This window comes from Xiphophorus hellerii, chromosome 7 (genome assembly GCF_003331165.1).
Source record: "Xiphophorus hellerii strain 12219 chromosome 7, Xiphophorus_hellerii-4.1, whole genome shotgun sequence".
Taxonomy (NCBI): Eukaryota; Metazoa; Chordata; class Actinopteri; order Cyprinodontiformes; family Poeciliidae; genus Xiphophorus; species Xiphophorus hellerii.
In genome coordinates this window covers 19,551,049-19,568,928 of record NC_045678.1, presented here as the reverse complement: position 1 = coordinate 19,568,928, position 17,880 = coordinate 19,551,049, and the positions used below count along the sequence as shown (strand labels likewise).

At 38.4% G+C, this 17,880-nt stretch overlaps 1 protein-coding gene across 3 annotated transcripts in view; it reads left to right on the top strand.

Annotated features, from left to right (window-relative positions):
- Positions 1-17,880, top strand: part of myo10l3 (myosin X, like 3) — a 65,838-nt gene that overhangs the window by 22,596 nt on the left and 25,362 nt on the right. For 2 of the 3 annotated variants that reach the window (XM_032567525.1, XM_032567524.1), the window contains exons 3-18: positions 4,817-4,975; positions 5,797-5,984; positions 6,102-6,236; positions 6,872-6,996; positions 7,100-7,113; positions 7,239-7,323; positions 7,469-7,575; positions 7,811-7,940; positions 9,671-9,789; positions 11,907-12,053; positions 12,864-12,964; positions 13,253-13,319; positions 13,825-13,917; positions 15,050-15,118; positions 17,480-17,562; positions 17,668-17,776. In XM_032567525.1, the coding sequence (XP_032423416.1) occupies positions 4,817-4,975; positions 5,797-5,984; positions 6,102-6,236; positions 6,872-6,996; positions 7,100-7,113; positions 7,239-7,323; positions 7,469-7,575; positions 7,811-7,940; positions 9,671-9,789; positions 11,907-12,053; positions 12,864-12,964; positions 13,253-13,319; positions 13,825-13,917; positions 15,050-15,118; positions 17,480-17,562; positions 17,668-17,776 (1,731 nt within the window). The remainder of the gene's footprint in view (positions 1-4,816; positions 4,976-5,796; positions 5,985-6,101; positions 6,237-6,871; positions 6,997-7,099; positions 7,114-7,238; positions 7,324-7,468; positions 7,576-7,810; positions 7,941-9,670; positions 9,790-11,906; positions 12,054-12,863; positions 12,965-13,252; positions 13,320-13,824; positions 13,918-15,049; positions 15,119-17,479; positions 17,563-17,667; positions 17,777-17,880) is intronic. The other variant, XM_032567527.1, reaches the window with a different exon arrangement.

Genomic DNA, 17,880 nt, shown 5'->3' with positions numbered 1-17,880 from the left:
CTTAATATATAAGCAAAGTTGTTGTGAGTGTAGAGAAATATTCAGGAGTCATCCGAGTCTCTACTACTTATTCCTGAAACTTGAGCTGAAACTAAGAGGAAACTCTTGCCTTTTAGCGTTTTCTATTCTCATCTTTATGCTGGTGACCCTAATGCCACTTTATACTTGAGAACTCTAAGGAATGCTGACAGACAGTGGAAGTATCATGTGATTTGTTTGATACTGTATTGGGTTAAGAAGAAGCAAATTAAAATCTTAGTTTTGTTGCCATTTCTTCCCACATAAATGGATAAAAACAATGTAATTTAGCTCCCTTTTTATGTTAACAAGGCAGCCCAGGATACTGATGATTAAATCCATTGACTGACATAATTCTAAAGAAAAGCAGACAGTTTTATGTGTAAATTATTTTCATTCTCAAGTAAGGAGTTGAGAGATTTTGGTGAATGGCTACATTTATGAGCAACAGAAGGATTTATGCATTAAAAGAAACTCATGCAGGTTTCTGCAGCTGAACCATTCCCAGTTAATATCTGAATTCAGTTAATGTTAACAGAAAATACATCACTGTCTTTGTTTACCATGTTCTCTGTGCATGTTACTTTTCACTCCAAGTCTCTTTGACTCTATCCAAATTCCTACCTCAACTACCAGGATTTCCTTTTTACTTATTGTTAATTTCTTGGTTGACAGAAAATAATTTTATCTATGAATAAGGTTTGAATAAGTTTAACCTTGGCTACAGATACTCAAATCTCACCTAAATGTGTTGTATTTACTTGTTATTTTATGAACATCTCATGTTCCACAACATTTCCATTGCTTTAATGAGTTATAATTTATGACTCCAGATCAAACCAAAACATCTCTGAGCACCTGTACCAACTAATAGTTGTTCATTGGAGTCACATAATTCCTTACTCCTTCAGTCTACTCTTAGATTCCTAGTAGACTATAGAACATACCTTTAAATGTAAGAGTAAAATGACCCAGTGGTAGTACAATTTGAGATGTGGATAATAAGAGACACCCCATAGCAGACAGACCTTTTTGTATGAGTCGGGTTCAAGAGAGACCAAAATTATGAAATGACGAAATATTAAAATGACCAACACATGCTGTTATACAGTACAGTAGATGCTACTTTTAGCTGCAGCAATTGTTCTGTTCAAGTTTTGTTGAAAAGATCATTCTTCATCATCAGACTTCAACACTGTGATCCTAATATTTCATCAATGCCAAGTCATGTAAGAACGTAGGTTTTTATAGCAGCATTTAAGATTTATTTGTCTTATCGGGCTTGGTTTGCAAAAATACAATTAAATCAAAACATGGTTTTGTTTTACAACTATTCTTCCAGGCATCTGCTTTTATTAGTCACTTGGGTGCTGCTGTGATTCTGGGCCATTTTTGAGGGTGTGGAGTTGGATAAGATTGTGGATGGACATGTTTGCTGGAGATTTCTCAGTTTATGCTGGAAGCTGGATAAATGAGATCACTCCCACAGGCCACATTTTTCACCATTTTCTAAACTGTTAATAACAAAAACATCGAGCAACTCATGATATTGATGTTGTTGTGATTATTTCTCTTCAGCTCACATCCATTCTCCAATTGATGTATATTTTTTTATTACTTTGAATACCTTTTTTAAAATTCATTAAACAGATCTATATCTTGTCATGTAACTATAGCTATAATCTGTTCCTTTAGATGAATTAAAAATATATACTTGGATAATAATTCAACAGGACCAGAAATGGTATAGTGTTGGTAGAAGATTTGACAAATTTACAGAAATATTTAAATATCAAACATATACTGTAAACTGACCTCATTGCTCTAATTCAAAGCATAAAACTAAGAATATTTGCTGATTTTAATGTAACATTCAAATCATTGCAGTTTGAGAGATGTCTCCTTGTAGCAGTTGTATATTGTTTTGGCTTAAAAACTCACTTAGATTTGTCAGTGTTCAGGTGCTTACTACACAGAAACCCTTTGTCATTTTGTTTTTATTGAGTAATACATTAAATAATCAGGTCCAGATGAATAATTGGATGGACTATCTGCTTAAGTAGCCAACTTACAGTCATCTGCCTTATAGGAGACATGCTGACTGGAATGGGAGTGTCTTTTGCAACTCAGAACATTTACAAAGAGACAAATTTATCTGTTTTGTAAGTGAGAAAAAGGTGAAAAAGTCTTATTTTTTGCCAGTTTTATATCAGTGGACAGCAACATGCTGGGGAAGAGATGTTGCTGTCTTACAATACTCTTACATTTTTGACCAGCTAATACCAACTAATCTGAATTTGTCAATAAGAAATGCAAAAGAATGTATAAACATAGCATAAAATTTCCTTTTTTCTTGATGTTTGTACCATTTTGATGATTTTAAATACCTTTGTTGTTTTAATTGTCTTTTTAAACTCAGTCTTATGTTTCCTACTCCTTAGTAAGATTTTAGCACCACTAAGGGGTTATGTGTTTTTTAGTAAACTTAATGTATGGACTTATGCAAACAGTAAACTACAGCTGGACTTTTTTTTTTTGCCTATTCTGGTCGTGAATGCCAATTAAAAGCATAAACACAAGTCAAAACCAGACATTTATTGGCTGTCTGGAAATGAGCTGCTCCATGCCTGGTGAATCATATTGATTTTACAAGCCTTGAATTTATTATGTGTGCACTGCCACTTCTTCTTCCCCCTTGTGGTTAAATATGTTTTGATACACGTTTGTGCTAAATTGTGGTCTTCCTGAGTCAAATTCAAACATGATTAATCAATTACAGAATAATCGCTAAAGCCCAGACCTATTCATCTTGTCTTGAGCACATCAATTGACTGAAACCATCGTAAGCCCTTCAGCAGCCAATCCTTGCTGGCTGACTCAGCAGTTCTCTGAAATGCCTCCCCCCATTTGGAAGACACTTGGATATGCCAGTACAGCCTGCAGTAACGCTCTGGGACGCCACAATCCCAGCCTCAAGTCCATCAGTGTCGATCTGGACCCATCTTCCCATCAAGTGGCCAACACAGCCGTGGTCTGGCTGTCCTTTTATCTTATTTCTGGGACATTAGTGCTGTTAGCCACAAAGTCCACAAGACTCTTTGTGGATAGCTGTGGGTTGATGTGAATGTTTCTCTAAATTTGTGGAGAATTCAGTGGCGACAGTAAGAAATCCCTCCGTTCTTCATCCGTCGCACATTAAAAAGTTAATTTCACTGCTCCACCTACTTTGATATGTTACATCAGTCACATGGTGTAAGATTTGCTTAACAGAGACTCAATGGAGAATCTAAAAGGTGAATGAAAGGTGAATTATGTCAGCGGGTACAGACAAGCTATCCATGCATTGTCTTTATTTCACCTCAGTCATTCCTGTTTGAGCTTGTGTATCGGCGTGTCATCGATATGGGCAAACGAATGTGGAGGTGAAATCAGAAAAATTAACTGTTGCAACTTTTTTACCAGCACCAATCTCAAAGATAATGTCTTTGGGTGTATTTCTTCAACTCTGACATAATTTCTCAAAGTTATCCATTGCTTAACAGGGTGTGTAATTTCATATTAGTTTGTAGCCGAACAATGGCGCCTTCTTAAAGCGAAAAGGTTGAATCTCAGTTCACCAGGCCTTTTCTGTGTGTGGAGCCTGCATGTTCTTGCCTGTGTGGGTTTTGTTGGATTTTTAATTTTTCAATCAAAAAACCTCCATTCTATTGAAGACCTTAAATATCAGGGTGCATGGTTTTTGAATCTGTGTTGGAGGCTCTTCCACAGCAGAAGTTCATGTTCTACCATGCAGCATGGGCATTGACAGAGGATGCACTTTCTTTGTATTGTGCTAAATTTGTGCTATGCAATAATTATTGGAAGGCAGGTTTATCTTTGTATTGTACAGTGTTGCTAGTTTCAATCACAAAAGCATTGATTGCATAAAAGCCTGTTCATATTCTGCAAGAACTGAACAAATTGTTTGTTCACCTGTGGTGGCTATTAATGACACAATTCTTCATTAATAATTTTTTCTCCATGAGAAACTTGCAGATTTATTATTTTTGAGCAGACGTTATGCTGCTCATTACTATCTTTCAGTAGCTCTGTCTTTTGAATCACCTGCTACTGGATTATACTATGATGAATGTACCAGAGAGGTCTGAATTCAACCACATGGGGGCGCTACAAATCATCAACTCAGAGGTCAATCGAGGAAAACAACAAACCCAGAGATGGGGATTAGCTTTTTGTTTTCTCATTTTTCTGAATACACATGAGTAAACTTGCATAGTAGTTTGAAAGAGATGGATGCATAAAAATTTCCTAGTGTTTACTTTGGTTTATATTATATGTTGTCTATGTTTATATTGTATCGTATTTGTTTTGAAGAATTGAAAATAGATTTAAAAAATGCCTGTGTATGACATGTTCTTAATGGGATTTTACAGTACAGTTTTGTTACATTTCAGATGTAATTTATGGTCACTTTTTCAGATTACTGAGCATAGCAGTGTTTTTTGGGTTTTTTTATTAGAAGTAGTAAGTTTTTTTTCAATATGTATTTGATTATGTTTCTCTGTATTTTTGGGCAAAATATGTTAATAATTTAGGTTAAGGTAAAAAGAATTCAGATCACACAGTTCTGTGTCTTCTTAGGTCTAAAATTAAGATAAATATAGATTAACACCGGAGATGGCTAACATGAAATAGCAGCTTTTGGAGCCGCAGTGGTTTGAACAATAAACATTGTCAATATGCAGTAGTTTCTTGTTTTTCTAAAGCTAAATGCATTTTTGCTTATGTGCCGATGCAGGTGATCTGTCTACAGAGAGAGGAGCTGAACAGAGATACGGTGAACCCAATGCACCCCAGCAGCATCAATGGAGTGGAGGACATGTCCACACTAGCAGAGCTGCATGAAGCTGCCATCATGCACAACCTCTTCCTGCGCTACCAGAAAGACAACATCTATGTGAGTTTCAATCAGTGAGCCCACTTGTGTTTTTACATCAGGAGGGAAGACATATACTATGTGTGGACTCTAGTCGGGATAAAATGCGCTGGTGGAAGAAGGAGGTCATCTAACTCTATAAATTAATTCAACATGAAAAACTGAATTGCACCGATGGAAAGTTACTGCACAAACTTGCTTAATGGACATAAATCATAATTTTGCGGATCTTCAGCTTTGATCAGGCTTGTAGCTCACAGTAGTTATATAAAAACTCTGGAAGGAAATTATGCCATTGGGATATTTATAACTGAATTCCTTGTTTGTTTGTCTTATCTGCTCTAAATGTCAGGACTGATTTTACAGCCAAACTCTGAGGTTCTGCAGAAACCCTGCAGAGTTTATTAAAAATAATCACGTGGTGCATTTTCATTTTTTGTTGTTTGGAAATCCTATCTTCTAATCTCATCTCAGAGCGTCTACCCCGTATGTCCTGCAGAATGTCAGCATTGTGGCATGATGACCCAGAAACACACTTTGAAGAGGCACTTTCCCCAAAGCGCATTAGAAGAGCAGGACCAGTGGATCCTAAAATATTAGCAGCCTAACAAACTAGGCCACAATGGGTAACTGAAAAGTCTCCCTGACTTTGGAAGTTGTATCAGAGGAAATGTTACCTGCAAATCTAATGGAGCAAGTTAATGGTACTAAAGCACAACTGTTGACCAAGCATTAGGAGCTGCAAAATTTCTAAATGCTGAGCAGTTTCTCTTACACTATAAGTATTCTGTTGTATTTCAGTAATTCATTTCTTTCTTTTTTCTCCTTTCACCTTCCTGTAGACCAACATAGGTTCAATATTGGCAGCAGTAAATCCTTACCAACGGATAGCAGGTTTGTACGACTCCACTGCGGTCGACTTGTACAGCAAGCACCAGATGGGGGAGCTGCCTCCTCACATCTTTGCTGTGGCTAACGAGTGTTACCGCTGCCTGTGGAAAAGACATGACAGTCAGTGTGTTCTCATCAGGTCAGTGAGGACTACCCTGTGAAATAAGCAACTCATCTGGAGGGCTTTCCATCAAGGCTATGTGTGTGATTATGAAAGATTATGAGTCAAAAACATGTTCTGTCTGCTTATCTTCAGCGGAGAGAGCGGTGCTGGGAAAACAGAGAGCACCAAGCTGCTGTTGAAGTTCCTCTCGGTGATGAGTCAGAACTTGTCTGGTACTCCTCTGTCGGAGCGGACCACCCGGGTGGAGCAGGCACTCGTCCAGAGCAGGTACTGAAGAAACAAATCCCCCGCCCCTATGAAATCTTTGAACTGATATGCACAGATTCATCCTTTAGACCAGAACACAAGAGTCTTCAAAGAAATTAGTGATTAGAATGAACTGTGTAGCAATGTATTTCAAGTTGCTTGCAGTTTTGTGACTGTAACCTTATAGCAAAAAGTTACAAATAGTTACTTTTGTAACCCTACCTTTAAAAGAAAATCATTCTTTGTGTAGCTTCACCTGCTAATATGTTTAGTCCATCTGATTCCTTGTCATAAAAGAATTTATTCTATGAGATTTTTTATAAATCTACTTTTGTTGTATTTAATTCAGCCTAAAGAGGTTTGTAAATATGACGCCACTACGAGCATGTTTTGATTCTTCATCTTTGGAAAGGGATCTCATCACAATTATTAAGCAATTATTCCTAAATAAGATGATTGATGGGTTTTAAAATACTGTGGCTCAGTCCAGTTCTTTATAATGTTATATTTCTGATTCCAATTTGCATCATTAAATACTTTAGATCCATATCGGCAACTACGTCTAGTCAAAGTCTTCGTTATTGGGGAGTACATTCTGTTAGTGAAAATGCCCAGCAATGTTTGATCTGCATTATTTTGTGTTTTTCTGTCTGCAGCCCCATCATGGAAGCCTTTGGGAATGCAAAGACCGTTTACAACAACAACTCCAGTCGCTTCGGGAAGTTCATACAGCTCCACTTTTCACAGAACGGGAACATTCAGGGAGGATGCATCATTGATTGTATCCTTGAAAACATGACTAGTACATTCTGAAAAGTTTTCTCTATTTATGCAAATCTTGATAGATTCATTTGATTTTATTCCCCTTGACTTCCAATCACCAGATTTACTTGAAAAGGTGAGGTTTCAGTGTGTAAAAGTATTTAGGCACACACCGTTTTTGTTACTTCTGTATTATCACAAGCATTAATTAGAATAACTGAAACAAATGAACCTGCATTCTTGTCATCTTTTCTTTATTAGAACCGCGTGGTCCGGCAAAATCCAGGCGAGAGAAATTACCACATCTTCTACGCCCTACTGGCAGGAGCAGACAGAGATCACAGAGGTAGGTTCCTCCTGAATTTAAGTCACATCTAGACAACATCTGAACAACTCTAATTGTGCTTTACATTTTTTAAAAGTCTTGGAAAAGGTTTTAAAGCTAATGTTTTATATTATATACATGTTGTGTTTGCACACTTGTGTTGCAGACATGTATCTTTTGTCTGAAGGTCCAGAGTCGTATCACTACCTGAGCCAAGCAGGCTGTGTTCAGGACAGCAGCCTGGATGACAAGCAGCTCTTTAACAGTGTGATGGTGAGTTGTTCACTGCAGTTCTTTATTCCACCCCCAGGGGACGCCATATACCTTGCTGTTAAATAGAAACTCTAACACGCAAGAAAACCTGCAAGTACTTCCACGGGTGATTATTCATCAGTATTTCAAAATACAGCCAAAATTAAGTGCTGTAATTCTTCTGAGTTTAGCAGATGTTTTGACAGAGGTACTGTGCCTGAAGAATCTGAACTGTAACATGATGTATTATTTTCAGGAGGCTCTAAAGGTGATGGAATTCAGTGAGGAGGAGATCAGAGACGTGTTCAAGTTGTTGTCTGCTGTCCTCCAGATGGGAAACATTGAATTCATGACTGCCGGCGGAGCTCAGATCACTTCAAACGGAGGTGAAGAATACCACAGAGGCAGCAATATATAAATGCATTTACTACACTGTTACATGCATGTTACATTACATAATATTTATATATGATTATAAAAATTAAAAGCTGTCGTATATTGAACCTACATAAGGATAACTCTGAGTTAACAGATCTGTCTACTCTTTCCTTTTAAATAGCTTCTTACATCTCTGTGTATCCTCCTTTGACTTATTTTTAAGCATTTCACAGACACTAAAACTAATTTTGAATCTTCTTCCTTCAGTAACAACATCCACACTGCAAGGTGTTGTGGTCAGAATGACTTAATATCCATTAGCCATGGTGAGACTCCAGATCTGGTTACTGGTCCAGATCAGATTGAAAATAGTCTTATTTTGATCACCAGTTTATTTTTATGTGATTTATTTTTATAAAAAAAGAAATAATAGGCTTTGTTATAAAAATTAAGCATCTAGCCCTTTGATAGCACTTCTGTAAAGCTGTGATGTTATGATAGTTACTCAAAGCCAAAATACCGATAGATAAAATGCTGATCATTCTTTTTGTCTGATACTGATCAGAGTCATTTAAGATAGGAGTTTGTTGATACAAATGACTAATTTGAAACTATTTGCAGTAAAGTTAATGTAGACTTTTGTATGTCTGTGTTTGAAAACTCCGTAGATTTAATTCACTACATGTTTGTTTTGACAATGACAGATATTTTGTCATATTAGAAAATTCAGGATAGTCTTATGAGTCTGCCCAGGCATGCTACTAAGGGCTAATATTTTGATAATAAATCACTTAAAATGTGCATAACTATTTCTAAACATGTGTCTGACTCAACACATATTATTTTTTTTCAATATGTGAAAACTGCTAAGATACTTTCTGGGCATTACAGGGCTGCCTCAGAATTAGACAAGCATAGGAACTTCAGCATATTGGCTAGAAAACAATGTATTGTACACTTTCTAGATTATTTTTTTTAAAAAGCTACAACTCTTAGTTATACCACAAATATTGCAAAAATCTCATCTTATTTAGTTGAACTGAACCCAGTACAGTGAACTGTCTTGTCTCATAAGCTGAGTGTATTCCTACCTGTCAAGTTTTGCAAGCTGTACACAAAAACATATGTCGTGATTGCCTTATGAAAAAGATCATATACAGTACAGACCAAAAGTTTGGACACAACTGTGTGTCCAAACTTTTGGTCTGTACTGTATGTGCAGCTAGCACTGATAATGGAGGTAACATAAACTGCAGGTACCAGGAGTTGACTTTAGACAGATACTCAAATAAAAAGCCTTGACAGGAACACAGGTACTACATTGAGACGTTCCAAAATGATAAATGATATATTTTTCAAAATTTAAATCTAAAAACCAAGTCTGTGGAAATACAGACAAGAAATGTCATACTTTTCCTAAATACACGAGTGTGTTTAGGAAACCTATAGTAATGCTGAACCACTGAACCAGTCTTCCCCTGAGTTTGATTGACTTTGCACAGGCAGACAAAGCCCTGAACAGGCTGTAACACGATCTCAGGGCTGCTTTGTTCGCTACGTCTGACCTCTTTTCTGAGGAACCTGTAAATTACAGCGGTGCCATGGCTGCAGAGTAGAGTTTCCTCTGAACTGTGTGGGATCGTAATCCATATCTGTTGTTTAACATCAATGTGTGTGAAGCGCCTGTGTTCTGCACTACTTATTAATTCAACACAATGTACATCTGTGTGTGTTTCAGTGGTCAGTAATGTCAGCGAGCTGCTCGGTCTGGACTCTTTCCAGCTGTCAGAGGTGTTGACCCAACGCTCCATGATCCTGAGAGGAGAGGAGATCTGCTCCCCCCTAACCGTGGAGCAGGTAACGACATGGCTAACCCGCCATCCGTTAAACATCCCTTTAAGCTTGACTTCATCATTGTCCTGTTGGGTGTCTGCTTTCAGGACAGACACCCAAAAATCTGCGTATTTCTCATCCCTCTGCTCACTCCTGACACTCAAACAGTACCACACTGAGTCTTAGTCTGCTGCCCTCTGCACCACATGCCTCTCCAGATCCCTTGCGTGACTCTCAGCCATTTCCTGCTTTTTGTCTGCCAGATTCCCGGCACAATAAAGCCATCGTGATAGTGATCTCAGTCAAAAGCACAATAGACCCAAAAGCTGAGGAGGGGTGAAGTGAGAGCCCTCTCCTCTGGAGGCAGTGCAACCAGGCACCGAAAAGCTGGCACCATAATTCACCCACGTCTTTCTGACGCTTTGAATTTCCACGCTGTCGCCTGTAATTAATGCAAACGTGTCTCGAGACATCAATTGTGAGTGATGTCCCTTTCACCATATGCCAAAAGAACATTTTGGCCCATGACACTGCCCACGTTTTTTTAATATTTTGGCCAGAGCCGAGCGTCCTCGGCCTACTCACGCTCATAAATGTCAGTAAATATGCAGCACAGACCTTTGCTATTATCACAGGGACACGAAAGCCACAAGACAGCTTTTCATGAGCAGACAAAGAGCTGGTAGTGTCGCCCTGCCGCTGGCCATTGTGCTCGTTGTGCCTGGCCTTTGAAGCTACTTGTCTCCTAAAAGACCTCATTATTCTTGCCCTGGGGTTTTACAAGAAGGACTTCTTCTCACAGCCGCCAGAGGTTAACCCCACCCCCCTCTTCTTCAGTCCCTACCATCATGCACAAACAGCCATTCTTCTCACCCCTGTGACGGAGATCCTGGAGCCACCAGGGCCCTCTCTATACCCATTAGCAGCAAGAAGCTTGATGGATTACTCAGAAGTCCTGGGGCATTTTCGTTCCATGTACAGTACACACCACCACTGTTTTGTTTTTACTTTCAGTTCCAGCACAATACCTGTGCAGGAAGTATAAGTGGGAAGGTCAAGCTTTTTGTTTGTGCATGGATGGAGTTTGACTGAGAGGTTCAATGAACCTGGGGATAATCAGATTTTGGACTGTTGGGTTTAATCTAATTTAGGGGTTGTTTTGTTTTTGTCTGCTTTTTGTGCTTTTTTTTTCATTTTACAATGTTCTCATACAGTTCATATTGTGGTTAGGAAAAAGAAAACAGGAATGGTAGAGGCCTGGTATGGAAAATATGAAAACCTTTTGGGGAGAATTGCTTGCAAGGGCGCTTCCAACTTCTTGTGTTGCTTTAGTGCAAAGAGCATTTCTATCCCTATTACCTTTTCATATTTTGCAACATCACGACTATAATGTATTTTATTTGGAATCTAGGTGAAAGTTTAATGTCAAGTAGTGCATAAATGTGAAATGGAAGGAAATCTATATGTGGCTTTCACATTCCCCTACAAAAACAAACCTGAAAAATGTTGCTTGCTTTTTGTATTCAGCCCTCATTACTGTGCTTCTCCTAAATAAAACTCACCAAAACCATTTATCTTCAGATGATTCATGATTAGGAGAGTCCTGCTTTCATGGTGTACTTTAATCTCAGTTCAAATCCAGCTGCTCTGTGAAGGCCTCAAACCTTTGTTCGGAGGCAAAAAGTTCGGTGTTAAAGGGTTAAAGTTGTGAAGGAGTTTAACTTTTGTTAGACTGAAAGAACTGAAGGGAATTATGAAAGCTTACTAATGAATTTCTCTGAATGTCTTAGTTATTTATTGAATAGTAGAACATACCTGCTGTGTGTCACTTCTTAGATATGTAGGCAATAAACAGTCTCTGTTGTGACAACAGACATCAGACAAACGCTGCCACAACTCTCCTTTGTCTCCAAACCTTTGTTTGCTCTGTGGCCACAGCACAGAGGCCTCACACATCATCAGTTCAACAAATCACTGTTTTAATCTACTCCACCACCATCTGACAGAACTAATTAAACATCTTCTCCGTGCTGATTTTCATCTTGTTTTGCGACGCTGTCTACAAAGTCTTCTCTTTCCTGTGAAAAATGCATTGTGTGGCGTTCATTGTATCTGTTATCGCTTTGTGTTATCATCTACAGGCGGTGGACTCGCGGGACTCTGTCGCCATGGCTCTTTATTCTCAGTGTTTCTCCTGGATCATAATGAGGATCAACCAGAAGATCAAAGGGAAAGACAACTTCAAATCCATCGGCATCCTAGATATCTTTGGCTTTGAGAACTTTGAGGTGAGGTGATTTGTGAAGTGCCCAGAGGTTTGTTAGAGAACATTGATGAACAAACAGCTGAATGAAGACCAGCTAGGTCAGGAAGAAGGTTTTAGAGAAGTCTGATGCAGGGTTAGATTAAACAACAAGATAACTATTAGCCCCGAACTCCTGGAATCGTACCTTCATGGAAGAGTAACATTAGGAAAGCCATTTTTGAAAGAACATCATAAGAAATTCTGCTTCCAATTTCCAAGAAGTCAAACATGTGAAAGTGGTCAGATGTCTGTAAAATTGCCAGCAAAATTAACATTGTTTTTTTTTTTTTTCATTCTATGAACTACTGACAACATATCTCCGAAATTCCAAGCAAAAATGTTGTACTTTGACAAATGGTGAAAATAACGAAAAAGATGCAGTGCTTTCAGACCTCAAGCAAGTTCATATTTGTTTACAAACAACAATACTAATGTTTTAACTCAGGAAGAGTTCAGAAATCAATATCTGGCCCAGTCAAAGTCCACGTTAGGGTGAACTATCAGATGTTTGACCAGAGTGTATTTGTGGTAAGACTTGAAAAGCAATGTTAAGAAACACTAAAGTGCTTTTGTAGATAAGAATGGACACAGATTTTAATCTTTTAACGTCAGAGGGTTGAATACAAATACACATTTGAAAATTTTTGTTGTACTACTTCTTCTCCCTTTCATACCTGCAGTTGGTCTATCAACATAAAAGCACAATAAAATACATAAAGGTTTTGGTTGTAATATTTAGGTTTAATTTGAATCTGAACTGATTTGCTTTAAATGAGATTCTTCTGACCGGCAGGTGAACCGATTCGAGCAGTTTAACATCAACTACGCCAACGAGAAACTCCAGGAGTATTTCAACAAGCACATCTTCTCGCTGGAGCAGCTGGAATACAACAGGTCAAAACATAGCGCACAGATACACATCATTTGAACATAAAACAAGAGCAAGACAGAGCCGTTAGTTAAACTGAAGGTGGGTGTCGTCAGGGTGAACGACCAGGCTTTTGGAACAGACTCAGTTTCTTCCTCAGCCAGTTGTTTTCTAGTATAAAAGACCAGCAGCTTGGACATGGCTCATTTCACCAGATGTGATGCTGGATAACACAGCCTTTATGTCCTTTTGCTTTTGTTTTTTTTTTTTTGTATATATACATGGTATGTGTGTGTGTGTGTGTTTTCTGACAGGGAGGGGATCCAGTGGGAAGCCATAGACTGGATGGATAATGCCGAGTGTCTGGATCTCATAGAGAAGGTAAAGCAGTTTGAACGTGAGAAAGCACAGTCACCGTGGGGACCGACCGCTAACCGCCCGCCATGGCAGTGCGGGCCGACCCAGACGCCACTCTGTTCTTACATACACTGACTCCCTTCTCACAGTCTATCATTACGGAGTCTCAGTTTGCATGTTGTTTTTACAGTAATACACACCAGTCGGTGGTTGGAGGTAGGGTTGATGTAAAACACGACAACAATTGTTATTTTACCACCAGAGATAGAAATTATACTGAACTGAGTGTTTGCAAAGGCTGGAAACAATGTAGCTATTTTATTTCTGTGCATTCCTCACATTTGTGTTGCTTCATTTATATTATTTCTGTGGTATTAGTGAGATTTTGTGCATATAAAAATATAAAACAAACCATTGAAGAAGAAAAAGAACAGTTTCCTTCTGGTATTGCTATAATGTAAGTTGCCAGATGCTAGGATTACAACTAGTTTGATCATGACTGTCTTTCTTATGTCTGTGTCTGCTTTAGAAACTGGGCATGTTGGCTCTTATCAACGAGGAGAGCCGCTTCCCCAAAGGCACGGACTACACCCTTCTGGAGAAACTGCACAGTCGACATGCAGTAAGTCCACGCAGCTAAGATCAGAGTTTATCTCTGAACTCAAACAGCTGAAGAGCAAAAGGATCCACCTGGTTCTGTCCACGGAAGCTGAAGGGAGTTCATTTGGCGTCCTGAAGGGGTTAAACCTCCATCCTGGCCAGTGATTCGCCTGCTGAGCTGAAAAGTCTTTGTTGTACCTTGTGCAAACCCCTCCCTACACGCTTTTACACACAACAATGCTGAAATCTGATCAGCCATTCTCCAGCTCTGATGAGCTTTGTGTGCAGGGAGAGAAAAGGCCTTTCTCAGAACATTTTGTGACTAAATGGAAAGAACTGTAAGGACCAACTGAGCTCTCCCTGAGGTCTCAGCCCTGTGTCGTGTTTTAATTTTGTTGGACTTTTTAAAATTTCCTCTCACTCAAGGAGAAAAACATTTAAAGTGCGAGATTATTGTATGATACAATCCTGGTCGGAGGTTTAAACACACACATAACAGGGACGAACTTAATTTATCCTGGGGCTTCAATGATTTATTTTAAAATGTCATTTTCAAGGTGGAGTAATTACACAACATACAGCTTCAGCCATTTTTTAAAATCAAAAATTGTGTGAACAACTTTGAATTTATTATGTGTTCACACAATAACCCATGTTTTTTAGTTTGTTGTCACGCTTTATAGGCATCAACAAGGACCTGAGATAATTGTGGCTGGATAGGTTTTATGATCAGAGAAGAAAAAAGACTGGACCTATTTTATAACAATGGCAATAAGAATATTTAGAGGAGTGTATGTAAACTTCTGACCAGCACTTTAAATCAGCCAGCCCGTATTTAACCACTGTAAACTTAAAGAAATCCAAAACCTAAAAAAAAATGAACAAACTTTGGATAAGAGAACAAAACTCTTAGTTTCTAAAGCTTGAGAAATCAAGCTATGATGGGAAAAATTTCGCTGTAAAAGATTATTTAAAAAAAATAGTTAATAGAAAACACAGTGAAACAGTTGTGTTGGCTGCATCCTTCTGGGTCATTAAAATGTCTGCTGAACTCTTGGAGAACCCACAGTTCTGTCTCTCCTAATCAGCTTGTTAGACAGACATGGACTTAATGGATATAAGAAATATGCGGTCTTCTTGTCTTTTCTTCCCAGACAAACCCATACTATGTGAAGCCCAGAGTGACTGACCACCAGTTTGGCATCAAGCACTATGCAGGAGAGGTGATTAACGACTCTTGCACCAACACACAAAGACACACATCATTGTCTTTTTCTTTGTGGATTCAACGTTTAGTGGAAGTGAGGTAATTGCTGGATGAACAGAGCGGGTTTCTTTGCCAAAATCTTCTCCAGGATGTCGGTGTCTCACTCCTCCTCCGCTGTCTTTTTTTTTTTTCCTGATTCAGGATAAAAACTTTCACCGTCATCATCTTCTTCCTGGGCTGGCATTAATACAGGCAATGCCCCTGGTGAAAGTGAAGAAAGGAGGAGTAAGAGGAGAATGATCAGGAACAAAAGGGAGCAAATGCAGAGATTAGATAGGATTGTGCTTTTTAAAGACTGGTTTTATGATTCCTGCCTCAGACAGCATCTCTTCAGCGCAAAACGATCAGTAGCCAGGCATGGGCAGGCTTAGTTGAGATACAAAAGGCCAGACCAGGCTGTTGTTTCCAGTGTTTTTATCAAGATAGAGGCAAAAATGTAAATATATTTTATTGGGATGTTATATGATAGTCCCTACCATTTATTTGCGTCATCGTAAGAAAAATTACACATGGAACGTTTGGTGTACATCTGAATTCAAGCAACTTAATTCCGATGGCTTTAAATACCATCCAGGGAAATCAATTAGCTGTAAAAATGACCTTATTTCTAAAAGGTTGAGTCAATGGAGGAGCTTAAGAGATCCACATGTATGCACCAACTGTATCAAATAATAATTATTGACTATAACTCCACATATCTGCCTTTTATTGCAAAAATAAAGAAGAAAAGCATTAAAAGTAAACAATAAGATGTCTTGTTTTCAGTTGACCTCTACTGCAGTGGCTCAACAAACATATGTATGAAGGTGTTCTGGTCAGATAAGATCAGAGCAAATTCAATGGCCAACATGCAAAATGTTTTGTTTGCCAAATAACTAACACCTGCACATCACCCAGAACAGATCATCCACAAAATGAAACTGTAAGTTTGCTTTTGCTCGGCATATTAAATGTTACAAGAGACTAATGTTTGGGTTGACCTTTCACCAGGACAGCAATACTTTAAACATGCAGCCAAAGCAACAATAGGATAGTTAGATCAAAACATTAAATGTCATAAGATGGTCCAGTCAAAGTCTAACCATGAACTTCTTTTCAGAGATGCTCTCCAGGCAATTCCATTGATCTTTTTGCAAAATGAGTAAAAGTTGCAGTTTCTCTATATGCAAAACTGGTAGACATACACCAGTTGACATGCAACTATAATTTTTATCATTCTTGTTGAGCAAGTAAAAAAAATCCCATAAAATATATAAAAGTTTGTGGTTGCAATGTGGCAGAATTTGAACAAGTACAAGCAGTGTTAATGCTTTAGTAAAACACCAAAACTTCATCTTTGAAAATACTTTTCTGCAAATAAACATGTAAATGTATTTTTGTAAAGGATCTAGTAGTTACTGCAGCCATGGTTATTTCACTAAAATGTGCTTTACTTTCAGTGAACTGGGTTTATAGTAAAATTCTGATTTTGTGCCAGAGAACATATTGGAACTGACACAAAACATAAATCTATTAGTGTTTCCCTTTTAAACAGCAGTGTATATTAAATAAATTAGTGCCTCTGTGATTTATGTGTACACGTTTCATCATGTTTGGATCTGCTAGACCCTCCAGGCTTGCAAATGCGCTTCCCTCCCCCCAAAGAAAACTAACATGAAGAGAAATGAGGCATGTATAATATGCAAATAACCCACATTTTTTGCATATAATATGAGACTTGCGCCTTTATTTTTAGTAAACAAACAGAGTATGTAGAGAGCTCATATTAAGTGTGTTGGTGTGGAGAAAGGTGAGTGTAGGAACGTCTTGATGAAAGTTAAAATGACTCAAACCGTGACAAGTTGCACAGCACTCCATTAGGCCTTGAGGTGAATCACAACTCAAACCATTTGTGTTTGCATGCTAGACTGAGGTTACATGTGAATCCTCTTCTAAAAAACAGATGTACTTTATGCATTTTTATGACAACAGTAGAAAAGCTCTAACTTCTCAGTGCTTTAGTTATTGGCCAGAAAAGGTAATTCTGCATGAAAGCAGTTATCATCACAAGGTGTGTCAGAGTTGCCCTGAACATTATGCAAACTCTATGCAAGCTCCCTCCACATTGTGATGCCAAGTAGTTTTATTATTATAATTTTAAAAGCTTTATGGTTTTATGTATATTCAGCTTAGTTACTGACTTTATAATTTTCTGTTGCAAAATTTGTCTGCACCAGGACAAATCTGGTGTTTCTCAATTACAAATTTATTATCATTATTATATTTTTAAGTTGCTTCTGTCACTATTCCTACCATCTTTTGTTATGTCATTGTGAAGGTGCTGTATGATGTGCGGGGAATCTTGGAGAAGAATAGAGACACTTTCAGAGATGACATTTTGTTCATTCTCAAAGACAGCAGGTGAGCACATCTCCTCTTTTGTATCCTGCACACTGGTACACCAATGCAATCAGCTGGCATGAACGAGTTTCTTTGACCACCGGTCGTCTTCTGCTGCGCCTTCAGGCTCGACTTCATCTATGACCTCTTTGAACGAGTTGGCAGCAGAAGTGGAGACGAGACTCTGAAGATGGGGACAGCTCGTCGGAAACCCACCGTCAGCTCTCAGTTCAGGGTGAGACAGCTGGATAAGGCACTGGATAACTATTTGTTTTCCCTTTTTCATATCTGTGGTATTTTCTCAGCACATTGACAAGAAACATGTTGTAATGATGCACC